The 24,511-nt window shown below is 39.9% G+C and overlaps 4 protein-coding genes and 1 long non-coding RNA gene across 6 annotated transcripts in view; 2 read left to right on the top strand and 3 right to left on the bottom strand.

The window, feature by feature from the left end:
- The window catches only part of LOC103360959 (proline-rich transmembrane protein 1-like), a 68,664-nt gene extending 67,360 nt beyond the window's left edge, over positions 1-1,304 (top strand). For both annotated transcript variants that reach the window (XM_008286907.1, XM_008286905.1), the window contains exon 3: positions 409-1,304. In XM_008286907.1, coding sequence (XP_008285129.1) covers positions 409-555 — 147 coding nt within the window. In that variant the 3' untranslated portion in view covers positions 556-1,304. The remainder of the gene's footprint in view (positions 1-408) is intronic.
- On the bottom strand, positions 1,020-21,636 carry LOC103360958 (uncharacterized). Its single transcript, XR_520382.1, has 2 exons — positions 21,603-21,636; positions 1,020-4,864 (listed from the first exon to the last, which is right to left on the bottom strand). It is a non-coding gene; the product is annotated as an uncharacterized LOC103360958 (long non-coding RNA).
- Positions 6,646-15,323, bottom strand: sdha (succinate dehydrogenase complex, subunit A, flavoprotein (Fp)). Its single transcript, XM_008286904.1, has 15 exons — positions 15,236-15,323; positions 14,245-14,328; positions 13,729-13,890; positions 13,464-13,607; positions 12,947-13,111; positions 12,686-12,834; positions 12,418-12,542; positions 10,618-10,786; positions 10,318-10,513; positions 10,063-10,234; positions 9,261-9,379; positions 8,918-9,029; positions 8,439-8,569; positions 8,141-8,254; positions 6,646-8,017 (listed from the first exon to the last, which is right to left on the bottom strand). The coding sequence occupies exons 1-15, from the start codon at positions 15,296-15,298 to the stop codon at positions 7,931-7,933; spliced, it is 1,992 nt and encodes a 663-aa protein (XP_008285126.1). The 5' UTR covers positions 15,299-15,323; the 3' UTR covers positions 6,646-7,930.
- LOC103360956 (coiled-coil domain-containing protein 127) lies at positions 16,234-18,797 on the top strand. Its single transcript, XM_008286903.1, has 3 exons — positions 16,234-16,371; positions 16,805-17,049; positions 17,265-18,797. Exons 1-3 carry the CDS (start codon positions 16,242-16,244, stop codon positions 17,709-17,711), a joined length of 822 nt encoding a protein of 273 aa, XP_008285125.1. The 5' UTR covers positions 16,234-16,241; the 3' UTR covers positions 17,712-18,797.
- A 207-nt stretch (positions 21,637-21,843) lies between the features above and the next one.
- mrpl32 (mitochondrial ribosomal protein L32) lies at positions 21,844-24,328 on the bottom strand. Its single transcript, XM_008286902.1, has 3 exons — positions 24,148-24,328; positions 23,438-23,628; positions 21,844-22,493 (listed from the first exon to the last, which is right to left on the bottom strand). Exons 1-3 carry the CDS (start codon positions 24,242-24,244, stop codon positions 22,242-22,244), a joined length of 540 nt encoding a protein of 179 aa, XP_008285124.1. The 5' UTR covers positions 24,245-24,328; the 3' UTR covers positions 21,844-22,241.
- Between the last annotated feature and the right edge of the window lie 183 nt (positions 24,329-24,511).

The raw sequence follows: 24,511 nt of genomic DNA on the forward strand, positions 1-24,511 counted from the left end.
ATGCCTACAACACGAAAAACATTATTATTACATATTTGTGTAATAACAAAGACTTGAGCTGCATGAAAAACCTTTTATAGTATTATTGGCTATTCATTACGTTTAAATTTTATTTACCAGCATTATGTTAAGCTTATATTAATTTTACTTTATCTTTCTATGTAATTCCGTTTGTTTCTTGTATTCTATTAATTGATATTTAATTACTTTTTTCACATTGAAATCTTGGAGTGCACAACTGTGTCCATCTTGAGCTCAATTGATGAATGTCTGTATGCTAATAGTATTTAAATAAAATGTTAAAGTGAAGTAACAATGACCAAAACATATTCTGGAGCAGAGAAGCACTTTGAATTATTATTATTATTATTATTATTATTTTATATTTTTGTTTTTTTTCACCTTCAGGCCCGGGAGGCAAACCATGTCGGCGACCAGGTAACGGCGGAGCGGAGCAGCAGGATGGCAAGGACATTGAACCACGTGGCTCTGGGGCTCGGTATCGGGGGCCTCATCCTCACCCTTGTCTTTGTAAAGGTTTTACTGTCTGCATAGTGCGTCTCCATAGTCAATATGTTATTGACATGAGAAACGTTTTCCAAATTTGATGCCTTTAAATTTCAGCCTTAGCCCAGTGTGGCGCTACCATACATGCAGACATCAAATGTTATGCAAAGAGAGTTTCATAATTCACAGTCAAAAAGCAGGTTTGAAGGTTGAAAAAGTATGTCAGATTTCATTGTGATCCGAGTTTTGTGTAATTTTTCAAAAAGGTGAAATTGTGCCTTCTCAACAGAATTGCTGGAAAAATGTGCACTAACATCTGACTTTCTTGAAAAAATACAAAACACCAAATCACATTTTCAAAATCAAATCAAACATTTCACTTTTAGTTTTGTAAAGCTCATGTTCAGAGCTCAAGTAGTAGAAAAGAAAAGCAGCATAAATCTGTTTGTCATCAAAGTGGTTCTGACCGGAAAGTGCATGCTATATACGGCTACAGTCCTCTTCTGTTCGTCATTTTTCAAGTGCGCCAAAGTAATTTTGTTTATTCCAGCTAAATAAGTGCACACAGCTTCTCACGAAATCAGTATAAACAGTGGGGCCATTATGGCAGAAACAGCCAGTTGCTCAATCAGTGGCTCTGGCTCAACTTGCTTTGAGTCCTGCATTGTGTTAGTATCACTGGCCTGGGTGTAGTTTGTCATGCGTTGTCCTGATGTTCTTCTGTTCACCAAAACTCAAGAAGCAAGTTCATACCGTACACTGAATATCTTGAGAAATAAAGTGTACTGACAGAAAAACCACTTCTGTTGTCTGGTTTATGAAGATTTTTTTAAATCATATTATGACCAGACCCTTACAGGGTTTGTTGCTGAATATAAGAACATTTATGTTGCTGCTGAAAAGCTGTTAGTGTTACAGTAGTAGTATAATATCATGGTATCAAGAAGTAAACCAGATGCTACATGTATTTTCTGTAATCAAGCAACACAACATGTAATATTTTCGTATCATGTTTCTGCACCACAATCCCGTCTCAGCTCTCTCTAACTTGCTTCTACCTTTTCTTTACCTTGTTTGTTTGATCTGTTGACCTCACTTCCTGCACAGCCTATTCCACTTGGCCTTACATGGAGTGACAAAAGATCCGACATGCCTTATTAATCTGGAGAGCTGGAATGATGAAATGAAATTAGAGTAATTAAATTAGTGTAATGGGATTAGCATGAGTTGCTTTCACAGAATGGTACATTCGACATGAGAGATGGCATACAGTAGACCGCAAGATCTGACTGCAGGTCTGTTAGAAAGGTCACCACCAAATTTTCTGAGAAGTTCCAAGTACATGCATGTCTGATGATGTGTGGTCTTTTAGAAATACTTTTGTCTGGATGGAGATGTGTAGCTGTACAATAGCCTTTCATACCAGCCAGAAGCCAGTGAAGTGCAGACATTGTAACTGCTTCAATCCTTTTCTCACATTATGGCACATGTCAGTTCTTTGATACACTTTGTGCTGCAACCTGGTCACTTCTTTAGTGATGAATCTGGAGTGATCAGGTCCTCACTCTGGTGATCTAGCTGGGAATGATCAAGCTGTGACTTGTGACCAGGAGGCGCATTATGCTGTGTGTCATATTTCTTCAACTAAGACCAATAGAAAGCCTTTTTAGCAGCTTCCAAGATACTCTAAATGGCTCTTCTTCTTTGTAGCCCATAAACCTCCAAGTGTCCCAGATCCCAGTGTAGAGACTAGCATTGGAAGCCCCTTACAGCTCTCTACAGGTTGCTCACAGCAGGTTCATTAGGCATTCAGGTACCAGAGCTACATACCTGGGTCTCTTCCTTTCTTGTGCCTCATTCATCTGTTCCTGCCAAGGAGACCGTTACCTATGGCAAAACTTCTTGGTTTTTTTGCCATGTACATCAGGACCATTTCTGGTCTGTGTGGCAGCTATTGTTTCTTTGTTTGTTTCCTTAAGTTGACCAGGAGCTGCCAATCTCTTGCCATCTCCATCTATATACACTGGTGTTGAGGGTTCAGATGTTGTCTGCTTCTGCCTGTCGGACTTGTCCACAGTGTCAACGATATTACTCCCCCAAGCCCTTCAGACGTCGGCTGAGTATATCTTCCAACAATTCCCTTTTCTAGCAGAGTTGGTGAATCCACCAGGCCCCAGCTCAGCAAATTGGAAAGGAAGAGAATCATACATGGCTAGAACAAGAACTTGAATTGGTGTGGTTCTGCCCTCCAGAGTTCTGCCCTGGTGATCTGTTAGCTGGCTGTATCTTCCCACTTGGTCCAGGCCCTCCACTTGCTTATACCTACCATTCTTGCTGTTGCCTCAACGGCCACATCCACATCTTTGTCAAATTGTTGCCATACTGAATATTTGTTGGCAACAAGGCTACTTTGGGCTGTAGTTCTTGGTGCTCAGATGTTTTGTATCAGGGACTGGTACTATGTATTGCACCACTTGTTCCTTCTTCAAGTAGCTTAACTTGTTCTCATAGATTGTTAGATCTTCTTCTCTTGCAGACCTTACACTGGTAGTAAGTTACTCATTAGCTTGGTTTGTTACCAATGTATCAGCCCATTCAGGGTACTCTTTATCTCCCCCTCTCGGGCACCCCTAGAGCACCCCTAGGGTATTGTTAAATATTATTATTGTAATTATCATTATTTTATTGTATAAAACTGGAAATACATCACCTTGTACAAAAAATGTTTGACTTGTTCACTGCAACAACAACATTTCTGTGCACTTTTTCATTTAATTTATTTTGTAAGTGACGCCATGTCTTCTTTGTAGTGATTTCCACTGCAGAAAACTACCACAAAGCTTAAATCAACATCTCAAAAGACAAATAGCTGAGGGATGATGCCTGCTCCAGTACAGAAGTTCAGTAATGTTCTATTATCAATCTTTACTGATCTGGTTGTTGTTGTTGTTTTATAGGGTGTGTTTATAACTGAGGTTTATCACTTAAGTGTTTTTTTTACCAGGTGACAGATGTTTTTTGTCAACCAGTTTTTCTGACACTCTGACCTGAGCATCCTCTTGAGAGCTGCAGCTTGGGTTCCGAACCCTCCATCTCTGAGTCTTCCACTGTCTCTTCAATCATCACCACACCATTTACAGTTGTCATCCAGCCTTTTCCTGGAGGTTTAAAGTCTGTGACCTGAACTGGAGGTCACTGGCCAGTGGCCATCGGGAAAAGACTGCATGACAACTGCCTTTCATCAGATGGGCCAGAGGACAGAACTTCAGGATGTCAGTAATAGCTTCAAGATGTAAGTAGGACTGCAACTTTAGAAAGTGGGTCTGGAGAAACAGCCGATGGTTTGGGAGTCATTATGAGTTTCTGTAAGTATTCCAAAGGCTATTATTGTAAATGCTTTGTCTCTGCTCTCTCAGCTCCACCTACACTTCCTCCTTTCTACTTGCTCGTCTTATTCCCATTGCTTTTCAATTTTTCTTCCATATTTTACTCCCTTCTCGCCTTACCATCCCTCTTGTTCTTTTATAGTGTCACACATGCCTCTCTATTGTACTCTCTGTTTTAATTGTTCTGTCCTCTGGGATTTCCCCGTAGCAAAAACTGCTATGTAATTTGGAAATTGATACGTCAATGCTTCTTCTACATACACATTGTAAGAGGATATCTCACACAAGATGTCCTCTAAGGATTTAGAGGGAAAACACCAGTTTAATCACTATTTATTTGATTCCATTCTAATCTTAACTTTGTTTGTCCTGCTAATTCCTGTTGCTGTACTTCTCATTCTCTGCCTGCTTTCCTATTTTATTATCCACCACTATGGTCACCACAGATAAGTCAAGTTTATGACCATAACACACAGACTCCCGATAGCTGTCTGTTGTTAAATAATCCTGATAGAATTTATTTTCTGCTGTTTATTAACAGACATGTTTCCGGTGAAACATTGCTTCAGATAAATCTGCTATTTTATTTATTCTTGTAGTCAGAGGTTTTGTCATCATCCCATTATGAAACCTGTTGTTCGTGGCCAGAAATGAGTTTTAGTTGGTGTCTAATTTTGTCTTTAAAATGGCTTGTCTGTTAATGCAATACAGTTGCTAACTTGTACATACAGACATGGCTTTCTCTATTCAGGGGAACTTTTTACCCCATGGAGCCTAAAATAGAATATAAATGGATGCCCCGGCAGCTCAGCAGGTTGCGCGGGCGACCCATAAACAGGGGCTATAGTCCCCAATGCAGCAGTTATGGGTTAGAATTTGCTGCAGGTCCTTCTGCCACTCTTCTTGTTTCCCACAATCCCTCAGTGCCATGCCATGCTTCCTTTAGTCTAGTGGTGAATGTGTGTATGTGACTACATGTGCCATATGTGTATGTGTATGCATGGAGGGTGGGAGGGACGGGTTTTCTTTTATAATATTCTTAAATGATGTAATGTTTTTAAATGATGTAATGTTTTTAAATGCTATGTTGTTTTTAAATGCTGTAAACCACTTTGTGTTGCTGTACTGTATGAAAAATGTTGTATAAATAAAATTTGATTTGATTTGATTTGATTTGATTCTCCTACTTTCCTGTCTTCCTCTCCACTTAATTATGTAATAAAAAGGCCACAAAACAAAAAGGATTCGAAATGGGATCATTTGGAAGTTAGAGTTCTTCAAATATGATCAGACGTGTTCTTCAGGTAGCTTTTTTTCAAACTCTTCCAGTGTTTTCTATTTAGGTTGTGTGTAAATAATTTCCTGTGGTTTTCATTGCACTACATATATTTTAAAGCCCATTTAGGAACAAGTACTAAAAATTACTAGCTCTGATTTCATGCTGTGCAACATAGACGTGATTGTTTTAGGGAAAATGCCGCCGTTTGTAAATAAAAATTCTCTGCAGGCTTGAATCAGCTGCTCTGGAAACCATTAATACCAGGCCGCATCTGCTTTTTAACCCTCAAACCCCCAGGACAGGCAGTATAAACATGACAAACAGCCTGCTTCTGATGATGTAAACTGCTTTGCCAAGAGGACAGAGTGCAACTGAAACTTATCGGTTGAAACCATAAAGCATCAACTTCGAAAAAAAATGGGCATTGACTTTAGTTAAGTAGCTGTAGCTTTATTACAACTGCAGCCGTCTTCAGCCTTGTGGTTCCTTGTGTTTTGAGACACGAGTGACATTGTAAGAAGCACAGTGCAGTAAACCCACAGACCTAGAAAATTAAAACATTACATTAACAAAACTGTGTAAAAAAAAAAAACTCATAACTGCAACTGTTGAAAATCATAATGGGTTACATCTCTTAAATAATAAATGAATAATAAATAAATGTGATGGGAATCTGTGGCTTCTTACTGAGATGTCTATTTAATAATTAACCACAATGTTCTTTATTTATTTTGTTCTTTAGATGCATTTTTCCCCCCACATCTACAATGTAGCTTCCATTACATGTGCCAGCTCATAATAATATTTGCTTGACTCTTATCAAGTGAGCACCTAACACACAGTTAGGATGAACATTTTTCATGATTCAGAAACCATTCAAATGCAGTTAGTGGCCAACAGCTGGTTCAATACAGGGTGTAAATGTAAACTACGTTCCCCCGCCCCACCCCAACAATCCTTTCATTTGTGCTAATAGAGGGAGTGCCAGCTAACTCCATCCCCCTTACTCGTGACCTTTCCGTGTATGACTTTTACAGCTGGCACGGATGTGTAATAGGATCAGGTTACCTCAGTGTTTGTTCAGCAATTATTGACGTCGGCTGCAAAATTCCCCCCCTGACGTGCAGGAGCTGCAGCAGATTGTTACAGAAGAACAGCACCTCTCGCCATTTCACCAGCCCTTACCAGAATGACGTAAACAGCTGAGGTAAGACAGACATTACAAATGAGCCCCACAGAGGACACATACAGCAACTGTTCGTCTATGCTGTTCCTGAAAGAGCAACTAGTTCAACGACGTGCTTCTGTTGCCCCCTACAGGACAAAAAGCTGAGTCATTAAAAAAACTGATCAGAAGAATTTTCAAAAATGTTATACTTCATATGTGGAGAACTCTTAAGCTATAAGTGAGTATATAAGTGTACATTTTGTCCACCCCCTTCTCATTACATAAAGACAATCCAAGAGCCTTTGTTTCTATGCACTGGCTACACTTTATTGAACATATGAAAACAAGTACAAATGGCAAAATAAGAAGAAAATTACCCTTTTCTCCCAAACAGGCAAATAAATTAAGTCACCCTTTCATTGATTTATTACAAGAGGCATGGCATCTGAATTATTATGTTAGTATTATTGTGGCCAGCCGTCACCTTAAAAGTCATTTATGGAGTGGCAGTAAATGTGACAAATTTTCACAGGTGGCAGTTGCCTGTTCAATTCTACACCACAAACACGGCTGTATTTAATGGGGACTACCTCTAAAACTACTGCTCATGGAGCGTTTAGAGTTAAGAACGATGACGGTACTCAGAATAATGAATGGAACAACACTTAGCACTTCACTGACTCTTTAGTGTTCAAAGACAGCAACATCAACACCAAAATGTATAAAGAAGCCTTTGCGGCAACACCTAAGATATCATAATGTGGCCGAAGAGGTGCAAGCTTCAATCTGGGTAATTTGGTTAACATATATAGTGCGATATTACAGATAGTTTAAGCTCAATCAGCTGATTATCTTTTGAACGAGAGCGCAGACCACACACCTGAAGTGTAACAAGAAGTAAATACTATGCAAACCGAAGGCCACAGTGAGTGAGTAGAGACAAACTCATGCTTTAACTAGTACATACAGCTTAACTCCCCATATTTATTGTACATTTATGCAATATTTACATACTTAAAACCTCCCCTTGTGGCTCTGCGACATGTGCGTCTCAAATTACAATCATTTCCATCATCTCTTCACTTGGCCAAAAAGGAGAGAAGCAAAGAAGCATTCGCTACAACCCAAGACGAGGAAATGAGAGTATGATGTCATCGCAAAAAGCCAGGCGAAAGTGGTGCAACACATGTTAAATCTTCCTTATTTGTTCGACACCTGGAGGCTGAAAATTTCTCAGCTGCCTTTGTCTTGAGATTCGTATGATATATATATATGTACACAAAACCAGCTCACAAAGTGTGAGAGGTCACAATCTGGCTGAAATCCATCAACTGCAAACAGATTAAATCGAAACAAAACACGCATGAAGGAAAGGAGCAGGAATGTGACACAAAGGGGCCGGAGTTGACCAGACAGTATTGTATTTAACAACTCTAAAATGGATACAAATGTGCAACAAAAAAAGCAGAATTTGTCCTAAAAAGTCATCCCTTGGACAGAAAATGCATTTTCTTAAATAGCAGTTAAATGAACTCAGTATTTGAGTAGGGTGGATTTTAGAGGAGAGGGGTAGGGTGAGAGGAGAACTTCTTAGTAGGAGCGGATTGCAGGAGGGACATGGGCGCAGTCCTGCTCATCCAGAGAGGTGTCGATAACAGGTCGGTACTCCAAGGTCACCTGTGATTGGTCAAAAGCAAAAGTGCATCAGACATCACGAGTGGTCTTAAAGTTGATAATAGCTAGTAGAACAGTTTAAAATCCAGGATGAGGCTCTACAACAAACAGTGAGGAGGACTGTACCTTTCCAGTCTTGGGGTCAACGTAAGACAGAGTGTGTTTCCTCCAGTGCTGGTCGTAGGGCTTCTTCTCCTGACCCGCCAGGGGCTTAGAGTAGTCGTACTCATCGACACGATCCTGGAACATAGTTAAAAGAAGTTCTGTCAGAAGGAAGACTGGTTGTATGAAGGCAATGGAATTATAATTAGTGATTTTGCACAGACAAAAAAATGAATGCTAAGAAGTAAACAGTGGGAGACTGATCCAAGCTGGAAATGGATAAAGAAATACAGGTACATATATACCACATAGTAAAACCAACCTTAAAGTCCTCTCTGGCATGGGCTCCCCTGCTCTCCTTCCTTTGTTCAGCGGAGTGGATGGTCTGGACGGCGTTCAGCATCAGATTCTGCAGCTCCAGTGTTTCCACTAAGTCTGTGTTCCACACAATGCCTAGAAGAGAAGTGGAGGAAAAAAGAAACCTTATATTCTACATCAAAGACTAAGAGCGCTGTAGAATAGAATAGAATGTTGTTGTTTTTTTTGTCATCATACACAAAGTACAACGAAATTAAAAGATAACTCCATTGGTGCACAATACAAGTATAAAATAAGACAAATAAAATATATAAATATATTTACAAAGGAGCCAATAGGGAAGTATATATAGTTAGGAATGAACATGATAACAACATTAATGGTAGAATAAACATATTGCACTGTTGAAATAGGAAAGCTGTTTGAACAACAAAAAAAAAAACCCCACTGGACACAGTAAAGGCCAGAAAAGCAGTGCAGTACCTCTGTCAAAGGTCTTAAGATCATCCATGGTCTGGTAAATGGCGTCCATCTTATCGCATCCCTCCTTCAGAACAGAGCCGGTACGGAACACTGCTGCATGAGCCTGCATGGTCTGAATGCAGACGCAGAGAAAGACATATCAGTTTGGGTCTGTTTATGAACTCAGAATGTCTTTGAACAAAGGTTTAAAAAGAATACAGTTCATTATTGCATAACATATAATGTACAGTGACTAAATACTTCATGTTGCAATGTGTGACATTTTGGTCTGACACATTTCCAATTAATGAATCTGAAAACAGGTATAATCTGCACATGTAGGAGTTAATGTTTGTGTGTGTACCTTCTGCATGTTGAGCCTGATCTCAGAGGTTCTCAGACTTCCATTGGCAAACCTCAGCTTATCCAGGTTGGCCACAGACTCCTCCCCTGCATTGGGCTTCAGTGGGGACAGTTTCTCTCCTAAGTAAAACAACATTAACAGTGTCAGCAGTGAAGCAATGTGGTAAATACTTACATTATAACACCTTACTTCACTTTGTAACTTCATTTTTGGTCATACACCGGATGCATGTGCTGTAGTAACTTAGTGGGGAGACAAGAGGCTTCTCTGTACACAACTGTCTAATTAGAATCTACTACGGTCAGTTTGTGAAGTGTTAAAGGAGCATCAGTAAATTTTGTAGTGTCTATCAATAGATAGATATTCAGAAAGCCTTGGGGTACAATTGTATTTATACTTTTCACTGAATTCAGGTGAAGTTGGATCTTATTTTAAGTCTTCTTTGGATGGAAAGGTTTGTACATTAGCAGGTATGTAGCACAAGATGGAAATGATGCAATCTCAATATTTATTAAAATAACTTGGATCATTATTTTGGCTATAATTGTGCAGTCTTATAATCCGACCAGTTGAGCATAATAATGTTGAGAAAATAGTGGTATTTAAAATTAAAACAAAAAAAGAAATAATGATTTTTGTGGAAGAAAAATATCACATAGCATTTCATGACTCTCCTGACAGATCAATGTGTTAGTTACCTGTACTAACTGATAAATGTGTTGCATCAGTAACAATCTAGTGACATTTCAAAACAAAAGATCTAAACTAAAAATTCTTCTTTCTAATAACAATAATTCCTCACCAGGTTTGTGTTCCGAAGCAATTGTGAGGGCGCAGGCTCTGCCAAAGACCACCAGGTCCAGCAGTGAGTTGGCACCCAGCCTGTTAGCACCGTGGACGCTGGCACATCCAGCCTCGCCGCAGGCATACAGTCCAGGCACCACCTTGTCCTCACCGTTGGTGTGAGTGATCACCTGAGGGGAACAGAATAAAAGTGTTGTAAGATGCTCACAGTGGCACACTGAGCAGTGGATGAGAAAGAGCACAAATTCTGTACCTGTCCCTTGAAGTTTGTTGGTACTCCGCCCATGTTGTAATGAACGGTGGGGAGCACGGGGATGGGCTCTTTGGTGACGTCGACTCCAGCGAAAATCATGGCTGTTTCTGAGATACCGGGAAGCCTTGTGGCCAGCTGCTGAGGAGGCAGGTGGTGAAGCTGCAGGTAAACGTGGTCCTTCTCTGGGCCAACACCCCTGAATGGAGTAAAGACAAAAAATAATAAGCAACAACAACTCTTGAAAACCTTTGTTTCCCCGACATACAGTTCACATCACACAAGCACAGGCTTTTTCCGTACCTGCCCTCCCTAATCTCGATGGTCATGGAGCGGGACACCACGTCTCTGGAGGCCAGGTCTTTGGCGTTGGGTGCGTAGCGCTCCATGAAGCGCTCTCCTTCACTGTTGATCAGGATGCCTCCCTCACCACGGCAACCCTCTGTGATCAGGCAACCAGCTCCGTAGATCCCTGTAAGGATTCACATATTAAGAGGGATGTCTTTCCTACTCACATTTAACTGAAAGTAAGAGACATGGTTTAGTATTTTGCCAAATACATGTTAATGCTTGTGTCTCAGATACCTAACTTTGAGCTAATCCTTATTTTTTTTTGAGTCACACCACTGCTCAGTTTTATGTAGGGTACTATATTATTCCTCTGGTGGCCATATTTATTTAAAAGAGATATCAAACAGACTATTGGAACCAAGTGTTGATGAATGAAATAGAACAGTAAATATATTTTAAACAACTAAAAATAAGCAATCTTTGAAATTAAATCACAGGAACTCTACGTTGAATTTAATGGCATTTCCATCAAGGAAACAAGCTTTTACTGTCATAATTGCCATGGCACAACACTGTGCCAAAGTCATTTATGATTCTGTGTTTTATGGACCAGGAACTGGTAAGTATATTTAGCTTGGTAATTACAAAGTAATTTTACTCCAGAAATCCAGAAGAGTGTTAGTTTTATCTTTATAAGGGTGCTCACATCTAGTGTAGAAAAATAATACAAGTATTAGTAATTAAGTTCTTCCAAACAGAATAGTCATGAAATTCTGACACATTGTAAACAATACCACCAACCTTGATAGGTCGATGTTGTTACAGTTCAATATGTTCTACAATACACCAAAACACTTTTTTATGGTTTTGAGCCCTTATTTTCAGTGCTCACACTAAAGAGTCAGCTTGCTATCGATTTGATAATCTGATGGCACGCTGCAGTCACACTACAGTTCAACTCTTTTCTTATGTAAACAGGCACTTGTAACCAAATACTAAACTGTGGCTCAGACTTAAAGGAATTCCTACAGGTCACGTAACTGTGCTGCTTCACACACAACTGAAGAGTCTGGTGTCAAATGTCCAGCAGGAACAGAAATAAACACAAATATGTGGCTTTATGAGAGTGACATCTATCATTGGGGCTCAATGTAAACAACTGATTCCGAAAAGAGTGATGGATCCAACCGATTTTACCAATCTGTAACTGCAGATTTGCTGTAGTCACCATACAGAAGTAGAGGGTTACCACACATGCATGGTAAACTTGCTCATTAACTTAAATGTCTTTCGAATGTATGACAAAAAAGATTGTCTCATACAATAAATGGGACAAAAAAACTATTAATAGTTTTCAAACAATCAATTTTCATTACTAATTCCAGACACTTGTCCAGCAATTTATCTAAGCAGTAGACTAAAGCTAGAAAGCATCTACCAGTATTTCTCAGAATCTCTTCGTGTATCTGTAGTAAAATTTAAAATCAATAAGGGACACAGAAAGGCATTAAACATACAGCTAAACAAGAGCAGGCTGACAATGAAACACAGTTTGCACTATTTCTAAAGCATCTTATCGCATCTTTATGGCTAGGCAATAAAATAATGGACTTTGAACTGTCATTGACAAATTACTTATACTAGTTCAAATTACTACAAGAAATCTAGACATGTCTTTCATGTATTTATTTCGTTGCTGTAGACCCTCCAAGCAGCTGTCTTTCGAAACAAAGCTCTACACTGCTTTAATGCTTCAGTCACAGAACTATTTTATGGCTATGGTTTAATAAGTTAACAGTCTTCTTTCCTCACCAGTGGGATGGAACTGTACAAACTCCAAATCCTGGCAGGGCAGGCCAGCTCTGGTCACCATTGCATTTCCGTCTCCTGTGCTTGTGTGAGCAGATGTGCAGCTGAAATAGGCCCTTCCATAACCCCTGGAAGGAAAGCCAGAAGTAATTTCTAAACTTTCACACACTTCTGATGACACAACATGAACACTCCAAGAAACATGTGTCTCATACTAACTGTCACATTACTGTAGTGGACAAGACTGAATGATGACTGAATGTGCTCGTACCCAGTAGCGATGACAGTATTCTGGGCTCTGAAGCGGTGAATAGAGCCATCCTCCATACAGAGGGCAATCACTCCTTTGCACTCTCCATTTTCCATCAGCAGGTCCAGGGCAAAGTACTCCACAAAGTAACTGGTGTCATAGCGAAGCGACTGAACAGGAGTCACAAAAGCAGACAGATGTGGTTACATGGTGCTCCACTGCAAAACAAGTTTCTCAATGCACGGACTAAGTCAGAGAAAGAAGGCTGGAAAATGTGCTCACCCGTCCATAAAGTGTGTGCAGAAGCGAGTGTCCTGTCCTGTCTGCTACACAGCAGCAGCGGTGAGCCTGGCCACCTTTTCCATACTTAAGACTCTGACCTCCAAAGGCCCTCTGGTAGATCTTCCCATCCTCAGTGCGGCTAAATGGCATACCAAAGTTCTCCAGCTAGGAAAAAAAAAAGAGCAGTGTCAGTTGCCCGTCTGATATCACTGTGTGTAAGATAATCCTGGGTGGAACAGGCCATTTCAGTGGCATGACTAAAAAATAAAATACATTTATTAATTAAAAAAAACTAAAACAAACTCTATCTACCATATTACGAGAGTTACCCAAATTTAACCTTTACATATTTTAAAGTGTTTTAGGTTTTGAGTTCTTATCCTGTTTCATAATGGTATATTGTATAGCATTAAATGAATGCCTTACACGCTCTTGATTTGCATCTTTATTGGTCAAAGCCTAGTATTTGCCAGCTAGCACAATCATGTTGTACATGTGTCTGTGTAACAGTTCTTACCTCCACTACGGCTGCAGGAGCCTGCTCTGTCATGTAGTGGATAGCGTCCTGGTCTCCGAGCCAATCAGATCCCTTCACTGTGTCGTAGAAATGCCACCTCCAGTCATCTTCCTCCATGTTCCCCAGAGCTGCATTGATCCCACCCTATTACCCAGAGTCATATTAAACAGTTTAAAAAAATGACTTAATTTCAAACATAATGATTGCAAAAGAATTTAAAATGGATTAATTTATATCATCAATGAACATAAGAAGTATGTTTCACCTGTGCAGCAACAGTATGAGACCTGGTTGGGAATAGTTTGGTGACACAGGCAGTGTTGAAGCCAGCCTCTGACAGTCCAAAAGCTGCCCTGAGTCCTGCTCCTCCAGCTCCTACCACCACAGCATCAAACTCATGATCCACAACTGGATACTGAGTGGAGATCTGAAAACCATGAAGACAAGAGGGTACTGTTAAACTCTATAAAAAGAGCAGTCTGCAAAAAGTTAAAACTGAACTTTCACTATTCTCAGGGAGTTTTGTGATTATACATAATTAATTTGATTCAATATTCTTTCTTGATCTATATTTATATTCATGAATATGGTGTCAACAATATTGCCAAATCAACAAGCATAGTGTAAATAAAAAAAATAAATAAATAAATGAAAGGAATAGGCCAAGAATGTGTACATACTCACATGGCTACCTCTGTAGAGCACTATGTCATAATATTCATCCATACTAATAACCCTGTTAAATGCTGATCTGAATAAAACAAGCATAAATGTTACTCACGTCGTCTGACAATTTGGCATCTTTCCCCTTGCCATAGATGGAAAAGTGAAAGTTCCTGGAGCCCTGAACTGCAGTGGCAGGGACCTGGTAGAAAAGGAATCAACATAAGTGCTGAATGAACGTTTCTGCAGCATCAGATCATTGAACTATTAGTAGTGTGTCTGTGTTGAGATTACATAACCAAGGAGTTTTCAGATGCCATCTTGGTGATTGTTTACACCTCCCTCCATGCTCTAACCCCACAACCACGTCAAACGTCATCCACTCTGTTACCGCGAGATTTCAGACACCCCGTGTTTTCTCATATTGCTTGTATTGTGCTGTATTTCATGTATAATTTTCTTCTACAAGTTGCAAAATTTTAACCAGCTTCTGCAAAAGAATTTCCCTGCAGGGATTGACTCCTTTTTTGTTTTTGTTTTTTTTTTGTTGTTGTTTTTACAAATTCTAATATTAATAATCGCACATCCGTAAGAATCCCAAATCATAAACCATCAATATCCATTGCCATTATTCACTGGAATTTTTGCACCGACCTTTGGCTTTGTCTTTGATTTTAATTACCTATGGCATCACTAAACAACTACTTTGGTTTAAAATTGCCTTTAAATTCATCTGTAGCGTTTCCTTCCACATTTCCCAGCTAACATGCAGCCGCTGGTTGCCACAATGTTCCACAAGGGCAAGTGAGTTTGATGGTGGATTTCCTGAGTTATGTTGACAGTTTACTAAACATTACTTACAAAGTAAAAGGTGAAAGGAAGATAACAGATGGTATAACTGCGTAAAACATTTCCTTGGACTCGCAGAGTAGCTTTTTTCAAGGTGTCACATTGAAACACCCTAAGCTACATAACAGATTACGCAAGTGAGAATCCGCCAGTTACGAAAGCTAAATTATTCCTTTCAGCGCAAAGAAAATACAATGAATACACATAAATAAAGTACATAAAGTTAATGGCAGTTTTGCTATCAAATAGTTTCCACTCACTGCTTTCGTCTTTAAAAGTGCCTTCTTGGAGAGAAAACGGGACGCAGCACGAACACTCGCCATGTTGTCAGTTTCAGGACCGTTCCTGCGGCTCTGCGGAGGATCAGATATTCTGTTGCACTGGACTAAACCACTCTGCAAAAAAGGGGGGGGCAAGTTCATATTACACCTAATGGGTAATATTTAAAACATTTAGTAGTGTATTTGTATTAGTAATAATCGTCGTAATACTTTTAATAACTTCGAGCAAATACATATATGCTTTGTTTGTAATACGTATGTACACTTTCAAAAAAGTGGATTTTTATAACTAACCCTCGGTCGGTACAAATGGTATGCTGAAGCGTAAAATTGTATAAGCTGGGTGTGCAGGAACAAATGTATAAGTGACCTAGACTTTTCATTCAAGGTGAGACACGGTTCCATGTATTTAAGAGACATACACTGACATGTTGTCGGAATTGCAAAGCTTTTATTCCCCTTGCTGTGTTTCTATTAAATATTCTTGCGAGAACGAGCCACTACGCTAAATGTTAGCTAGCATGTTAGCTCTTAGCTAGCCTTGTTTGTGGTTAGCTGGGCTGTCAAACTTCCAAGTCATGTAAGAATGGTTTTGCTGAAGACGACTGTCGCAGTGTTTTGCTACCAATATAATTACGGACAAACCTTTCTGTCTAGTGTTAATTTACAATACATTTTCACTAATGCCACACATAATTACAAGACATGTTTATTTTTTAATCATTTAACTGTGAGTCTCACTCTTGTAAGCTACAGAATCAATGGGTAGTGACAAATAGTTGAACCTAGAATCATGTGCCTTTGTTTTATAGATGTTTTTAAGTGAGGCTGCAAATACTTGGGCCCTGTCACTCAACAATACAGACCGGGTGGTTACTGCAGATGCCAGATTCGTGCGCCACCCATCAGTCTTTTTAACATAAATCTACAGGAATCCCTTGTTATTGTTTTAGTCTGTGCGTGTCTGTGTGTTACAGCATCCTCCATGAACAACTTGAATGATCCCCCAAGATGGAACATCCAACCAGACCCCAGAGGGAGGGGGGCGGGTGCTGGTGATGGCAACCAATGGAACTACGCCCTGCTGGTCCCCATGCTGGGACTGGCTGCGTTTCGTAAGTTACACAAGGTTTTGTGTTATTGAATGTACAACTAGCTTACACTCACGTGCAAAATAGGTTGAGTCTTTCTGAGATTTTTCAGCTTTATCTTTGATGTTTTTTTTGTTTCTTTCGTTATATTTGTGTCTAACTCATTGAGCCTTACAGATCATCTACATACATCTCATACATCATCTCATACATCTACATTACATACATCTCACTGCAATGCAGTGATCTGCTGGGAAAACTTGCCTCCTAGCATTCATGTGGATGTTTCTTAGACATGTACCACCTACCTAAACATGTTACAGATCAAGCACACCCCTAAAACATGGCAACTCACTCTCTCAAAGTTGGAAGGCAACACTGCCCCAAATACTCTGCTCTTCAGAAAATCAAGGCAGTATCACTGACAATTCTACTCACTTTTGTATCTGATCATCAGGTTGGATCTGGACCAGAGAATCTCAGAGAGAAATCCAGAAGGTCAAAGCCCAGTATGACAAAGATGTATCCACAATACAAAGTGAGATGGAGGTACGTTATCGGGACACACTGACAGAGAGGCGAAGGGCAGCAGCTCTGCTGGAGCTGGAGCTGGAGAAGGAGAGACAGCGGGTGAAAGGCTACAAACAGGCCATGATCTCACAGAGTCAGCAGCTTATGGAAGAACGGAAGCAGCTGCAGAAGGTAAAGAAGTTTTCATGTTTGTCACCTCTTACAGTCTTTATTTAAGTGACTAAAGGTCCTCTTTTTTTTCCTGTGCTCATCTGCGTTTTCCTATACCTCTTTACCTTGTCCTGCTCTCCCTTTGACTGACGCCCTCCACTCCCACTATTGTGTGTTTTTCTATTCTCAGCTAAAGTCTCTTATCCATAACCAAAAATTGTCTTTTCCCCCACAAGGAGCGAGAGACCTTGGAAGGTGAGAAACAAAGGTTGGTAAAGACTGGCGCTGCAGGTGCTGTACTGCATCAAGCCCTGGAGAGAGAGAACGACTGGTACCGTCGGGCCACAGCCACACTGAAGGAGCTTGAAGGTCAGCTGGTAGAACGTCAGAATGCCTACTGCTCCCTCATCCAGCCACGAGATCAGCGACTGGAGATGGAGAAGAACATGCTGCTTAAGGTCGTTAAAGAGCCCATCGGGGCAGAACTGGATCTGGAGTCTGACCTGAAGGATATTTTTAAGAGAGATAAGCATTGTGCGGACCTGCTTAATGTGGACAAGAGGAGGAATGGAAGCCTCATGTGGGTGTATCTCAAATACTGGCAACTGCAAATCACTGTCCAGAAACACAAAAAAGCTGAGGAAGCCATATTAGGAGGGAAAATCCAGTCTGACCGAAAGTGACCAATGACAAAGACAAGCTGGTGTTTTCGTTTGACTCTGAAGGATGTTGACAGTATGTGCAGCAGGAATGGAAAATGCCTGTATTGTTTCCACTCTCTGTAATATCTTCACCTGAAAGGAATGTTATGCATACACACTAGTGCTTCTTGCAACAAGATAATGTTAAATATTTAAACATTTCATTCATGATCTCAAAAATCCCCCAGTTAAGACTCATTAGCTTTGAATTCAAGTGTGTGAAAATTAAAAATGTGTGTGGATAATTCAGGGCAAACACAGCTGATGTTTAATTAAATATAAACAGATGATTCTTTTCCATTTAGCTGCTTGGTAAATGAAAAAAAGAATCAATTTAATTTGCATTCTCTGAATGCCATTAATAAATGTTACTTTAACATACGTCTTGAAAGGGGATGTTTTTATCTCCTCTTCTTAGATATGAATTCAGGGTTTCCACAAACTGTTCACATTGTCCCATGTGACAACACACTTTCTGGAAAAGCACTGTTTCTCAACAGAAAATTTATCAAATCATTTTAATATTCAAGTGAAAAACAACATCTAAAACATGCCATCAACACCATTTTTACATTTTTCATGAAATGAAGTCTTTCCTTTTTGTGGGGTGTGTCTTGTGTACTTGCTGCTGGGCTATGGTGGGAGATATTTATCATGACAACTGATTTGTTTGTGACTTGTTTTGTTTTTTTTACCTCAGTCTATGACATCTCCATTTACAGTTGGAACTGTTGCCATCCTATGATATTGTACAGAATAGTGCTCTTGTTTCTCATGACTGGTCTGTGGGAACCTCATAACTCCAGGGAAACAGGACTTTAATTAAGGTGCATGTGTACAAAGTAGTGCTCGGAAAAAGCGCACAGTTGATCTCAAACTCTAACACACTTGTACTAAAAGGGATATTTAAAATCTGTAGCTTTTTTTTATTTGGTTATCAGGCCTCTCTGTGCTGGTACGTTTTTATTTTCACCTTGGTGAATAAGTGCTGGATGTAATGCCATAAGATAGGATATAATGACACTGATCACTGCTATCCTTCCAATACATTTTTGGTTTAAGAACTTATTTTCTGTGTTGTCTGTGTTTTCTCTTCAGAAAATTAAAATGAAATGCTTGATTTACACAACTAGCTCAGCACGTGGGGTGCTGTTGTCTTACCACAGGGGGGTGCTGCCACTGGATTTGAATTCAGAAAAATGATTTCATGCAATGGATATGTGGAGACTCATACTACGCAAAGTACAAAAACTAAACACTTTACCGCAGGAATATAAGAAGATACATCAAGACACATCTAGTAGTCGGTAAAACAGGCTTCTGGACAGTGTTTAATGGAGCTTTATTAGGCATACAAATCACTAACAATGATAAAAGCTTCAGGAGTCTTGGATACAACCATTGTAAAGAATCATTGTCAGAATATGTTTATATTTACAATTTGGTATATCATTACACATTTGCACATTTTAGCTTATAGTTTATGATATGTTGAGTACACTGAAGTCTCTTTAGATGATTCTTAGCAGTTGAGATGTGGAGGAAGTTGATGCATTATTCTTTTTCACTACAACTAAAACCTGTGTAGATGACAAGAAAAAGCCCTCCTGGCTGTTTTCTATTTTCTAAGCTGCAGTTTAAATTTCCCTCCACCTGCTTTCTTCACTCCCTCCTCGGTACGCGATGAGAGATCTCCCTTGGAGATGACATCAGACTGGAGGCTCTGTAGTCCACTCTGACTGGCTTGTTGAGGTTCTGAGTTATGGCAGTCATTTTCTCTTTATCTTCTCCTTTATCTTCCTTCCCTGGTGCGACTGGCTGTACTGTGCACCCAAAGGTGGCTGTGGCAGGATGCAGCTCCCTCTTGGTGCTGAAGAGGGGGAGCTGGTGCTCCGTCATGGCTTCATTAATGCGGCCCAGCCTCAGCATCTGGCTGGGGCTCCTCTCCACCATGAAATGGGCCACCTGTTGCTGCTTATAACTCTCTCTCCGAATGCTGTCGGTCTCTGACAGTGTCTGCCTGGAACACATTGCATACAAATACATGAATGGCATAGAGTGAAGCAAAGTGGAGTCGTCATCACTTTGCTCAGACCACAATGTAAATGCATATACTCATAAATTCAAGAAGAAACCTGCTGCTCCACTGCTGATTATTAGTTTAAACTTTGAATCATTTTGACCATCATCACTGATCCGGATGACGTTATGAAATTCGACTTACCTGAACACATCAAATTACAGCGTTTTCACTTTACTACAACAGAGAATAATGACTCTAATCGTGGCCTACTCAACAGAATATGTACGATTTGAACCAGCTACCTGTACTGAGGTCTTGTTTCAAGGACCAGGCCCAGCCAGCAGGCTTCGTAGCTCTCCCTGCACAACTGGTTGTCCTCCTGAAGATCACAGAAGGAGTTCACCAGGTAGCAGCCTCCTCTGCTCAGGCAGTTCATGGTGCGATTGTCTCACGAATGTCGACGTAAGTGGTGCCAAGAAAAACGTCCTCTTTCAGGCGGTTAAACAGAACTCGGGAAAAACGACGACAATGATTTATAAAGTCATGCGTCATCATCAGTGTGTGTGTCTGTGTATAAAGTGGTCTGAGATGTGTGTGGCAATGTCTTAAATATCCAGTCTTGTTTCTATTTTTACTCCTCTGTGTCACAATGTAGTGAATGTCCCGTACTTCAACATCCTGAAGCTTGGTTTTCATTTGAAAAGAAGCTCTTTCCATGATGTCAGCCAACCAGATAAATTCTACTTCATCTATAGAACTTGTAGCATTTTTAGTTGCTTCATGTACTTGTGAATAAAACAGAAGCATATTCTTAAACATTATGTCACCATTCAGAGGTCAAAGTCTGTATGAGCATGTGCATGATTAGAGATTTGGGGACATAAAAATGTGTGTGTGAGCAGGCGATGACAGAAATATAAAATGACTAATCTGCTCAACAGAGATGTATCCAAGAGTCATTAAATCAGATCAGAGAATCTAACCTCTCACTCCTCAAATATCTCTTGCATAGACTACATGTTGCAGGAAGTAAACAGCTGACAGTCACAACCTAACTCATTTATCCAAAGCTCCATCAGTTCCCGGGCCAAGTTCATGTTAAAAATAGAATGATAGACGCTAAGTGTTAACAATGATTCTTATTTTTAACAGGTGTGCTTCCAGTATCCTTTGATTTTAGCTGGACTGATGTAAAGGAAGGCTGATAGGTAAGTCAAAGTCCCTGCTGAATATTTAAGAGTTTCTATGAAGTCAGATAAACACAACAGGGTCAGAGCTACGCCATAATGCAAAAGGAAGTTATGTAAACTTCTGTATGTACAGCTAGAAAGTCATTCGATTCAATGAAACATCCTTCAGCACCGTGTTAAATTAGTTCACTGCACTAAAGCTCCTTGAAAGATGTGAATATGTGATATTCTGACACTGATGCCACTTTAAACTTGGATTGCTCTCACGATGCTGGCAACCTTCATTTCATTAGACTGTGAAACTGAATCAGAGGGTGTATTATGGTGTGAGTGAGGCTGTGAAAGGTATGCTGGACTCAGCCCAGCAGAAACAGTCTGTTCCTGCAACACAAGAGCAGCTACTCCAGTTTGATGCTGAATACTGACTAATAGATATTACTAAAGCAGCTTTCATGTACATTAACAAACTAACAAACAAACTAACAAACATATGATTCTGTTTAGAAAGAATGATTTTGCAGCCAATTAATCTGTTGTACTTAATTTTAAAAAATATTACTGACATTAGTATTCATAGCTGTAACTTGATATTAAATGTTTGGATATCAGATTCTATGTATTTTCTGTCATAGATGAGAACACATTTGTGTCACTAATGACATGGGTGTGTGTGTGTGTGTGTGTGTGAGTGGATGAGCTGCAGGAGGAGGGTTGTACATTTTCAAATTTTGTTTATTTTTGTTTTTTCCTGATTTCTGCCCACTCCAGCCTTTTTTTTTTTAAGTATTATGCTTCAACCTACAATGCCATTAGCACAGGAAGAGTGCATAAACACAGTTGCTCTGTTTCATAGAAGCAGCTGTTCACATTTAACCAAGCAACTACAGATAAACAAAGCAGGTTTATTTCCCAAATAATGATTTATTGCCAACATTCAAATATACTGCAGGGAATTTCTCTCCATCAAAAGTCTGACAGATTTGCCTGTAAGTCTGACAATCAGTTGAAACTGTGACAAAAAACAAAAACATGAACTCAACAACTCCAAAGACTTGGTGGATACTTTCTGCTTAATCCACAAATTAGTGAAACAGTATGTTCACAGAGATGAATGAAAATGTTCCCCTGATGTTCAGATATTTATCAGTTCTGATCAAACAAGAAGATGAATTTTGTCTATGATGAAAAAAATGACAAACAATTCTTTCTTCAATAACTGAATTACTCACTGATATACTGTTCACCTGCATCAAACTTCAGGTATGTATCACACACACACACAGCCTTAATAACTCATGTTTAATCGCTGAACCAGGCAGGCCTCTTCCTGGGCATCTCCACGATTCTCTTGTCTTTGTCCGTCTGACTCGGTGCTTCACCCTCATACACGACAACAGTCTCTACGGCTGGAGCCCTCAGCGGGCCGCCCTCCATTGCTTTAATCTGTTGACGAATCAGAGAAGTCTCCCTGCACACCTTAGCGTAACAGAAGCCACACAGGATATGTTTCTGCTTCAAGTGGCCACACTCTGGACACGGCCCGATGTTGTTCTGAGAGAGATAGACAGAGTAAGACTGAATCAAATATTGCTTTAGGATACTGTCAGTTATGTTTTTACACTGAAAACACCAGCAAACATACAACATCTGCAATGTTTAATCTTAGTTTTTATTTCATTATTTAAAACCTCTGATTGGCTTTATGATTTTAGGGAACATTTCTACTCTAATTACCTTTCTGTCCAGCAAGCAGGTGAACTGTTACACAGAGATTATGCACAAGTTTATGCACCAATAAAATCATTGAGAACAAAGCGGCAGTGTCAGGCAATTGAGTCTGTGGTGCTGTTTTAATATTGTCTCCTGGGAATTGTAACGTGCAATTAAATTCATTTCAAGTGTCACTTTTTCCAAAATCCCATATATAAAACTGAATCAAACAAAATCCAATCTATATTTTGATGGCCATTTTTATGGTTTGATTCAAGTTGAAATGTCTGAAACTTCACCAATAAAATAAACAGCAACACTGCCTTCTCCTGAAGAACTGGTTGCAATGAAACTGCCCATAGTGTGGCATGTGGAAATCGCCCCACTCACACCCAGCTGCTCAACTTGTGGCGATGACGTGCTCCCCCGACTCACAAATATCAAATTTTAAGCCTTGGTTCACTGTACTTAGTTAATAAACTCTACATGGATGGCAGCAGAAATGTTTTAAAGTACTGACATGACAGTTAAAACAGCTACAACAATTTTCCTGAGGTTTCCACCAAAGGAATCAATAAAGTTCTATTTTATTCTATAACTCTAGGTCAGATGCACTGCAAGACATATGTCCTAAACTGCTGCCTTTTCAATTTGCTTATAGTATTGCTTTAAATTTTTGGTTTAAAATTGCTAGACTTTTAAGCCCTAAGTGACACAAAATTTGTTACAGTTTGCTTTTGGTGTGAAAAGACCCTCTGAGATGATCTCAGGCCTTTCAAGTGTACCTGGAGTTTTAGTCGTTTGCTGTCAGATCTCCTTCTGGTGCGGTTGACCTCTATCGTGCGTCTCTTCTTGGGAGCTGCCATCCATAGGATGCCGTCGAGGAGGCCATCAGGCTGTTCTGGGCTCTGCTGCTCCTCCAGCTCCTGGTCGAACTGAGGAAGGAGGCTGGGGCCATTTATTGCCAGCGCTGGACCTGCAGGCAGAAGGGAAGCAATGTTGTTACCATTCTAGCACAAAACTTAGCCCGGTGAGACCAGAATAAAAACAAAAACATTATGAAATAGTTTGTAAAAACAAGGGTGTACAAAGTGCTTTGATGGACAAAGCAAAAGCAGGACACCCAGAAGGCAAAATGACAACAGGAACCCAGACAGTAAAGCCAAACAAAGCAGGGCAAAATTAATGCCACGTTAACATTGGACACAACAAGAAAACGAAAACACTAAAAATACAAAAGTCAGAGTTTAGCTACAGACAAATACAATTTAAAAATAAGCAATAAAACACGCATTGATAAATAAAAATTAAAATATGGAAAGAGAACACACAAAAACAGCTAACAGAAAGTATGAAGAAGACAAAGCTAGGAATGAAAAAAAAAATACAGCCAGTTAAAGCTTGAGAGAAACTGACTGAATCTGAGTTACATGACATTTAGCTAATCTTTCGATATAGCAAGATTAGCTAATGCTGCTCCAGTCGGTAAACTCACCCAGGTGTGTGTCTAGTCCGGCCGCCTGCAGAAGTCTGCTTTCAATACGTAGCAATGAGCATCTGAGGCTCTGAACTAAAGACGTTAAATTCATCATTTTCACAAGCAGCACGCTGCTATTCCTTACAACATGTCAAACAGCTCACGGTCACTGAGGTTCTGACGTCATTAAACCGCGACAGCAAACTATTCTTCTTCGTCTTTTTTTTATTTTCCGGCAGATAAGGCGGGATTTGGATGTGCTGTCACGTAGCGGTGAAAACGTCGAACTACACTCACCGACGGAGCCAAGTCTGCCCTCGATAAACTGTCATGTTTTGTCAGCACAGTTCAGTACAAAAAAAAATAAAAAATCAGCCCTTGC

This window comes from Stegastes partitus, unplaced genomic scaffold (assembly GCF_000690725.1).
Source record: "Stegastes partitus isolate 25-593 unplaced genomic scaffold, Stegastes_partitus-1.0.2 Scaffold475, whole genome shotgun sequence".
Classification (NCBI taxonomy): Eukaryota; Metazoa; Chordata; class Actinopteri; family Pomacentridae; genus Stegastes; species Stegastes partitus.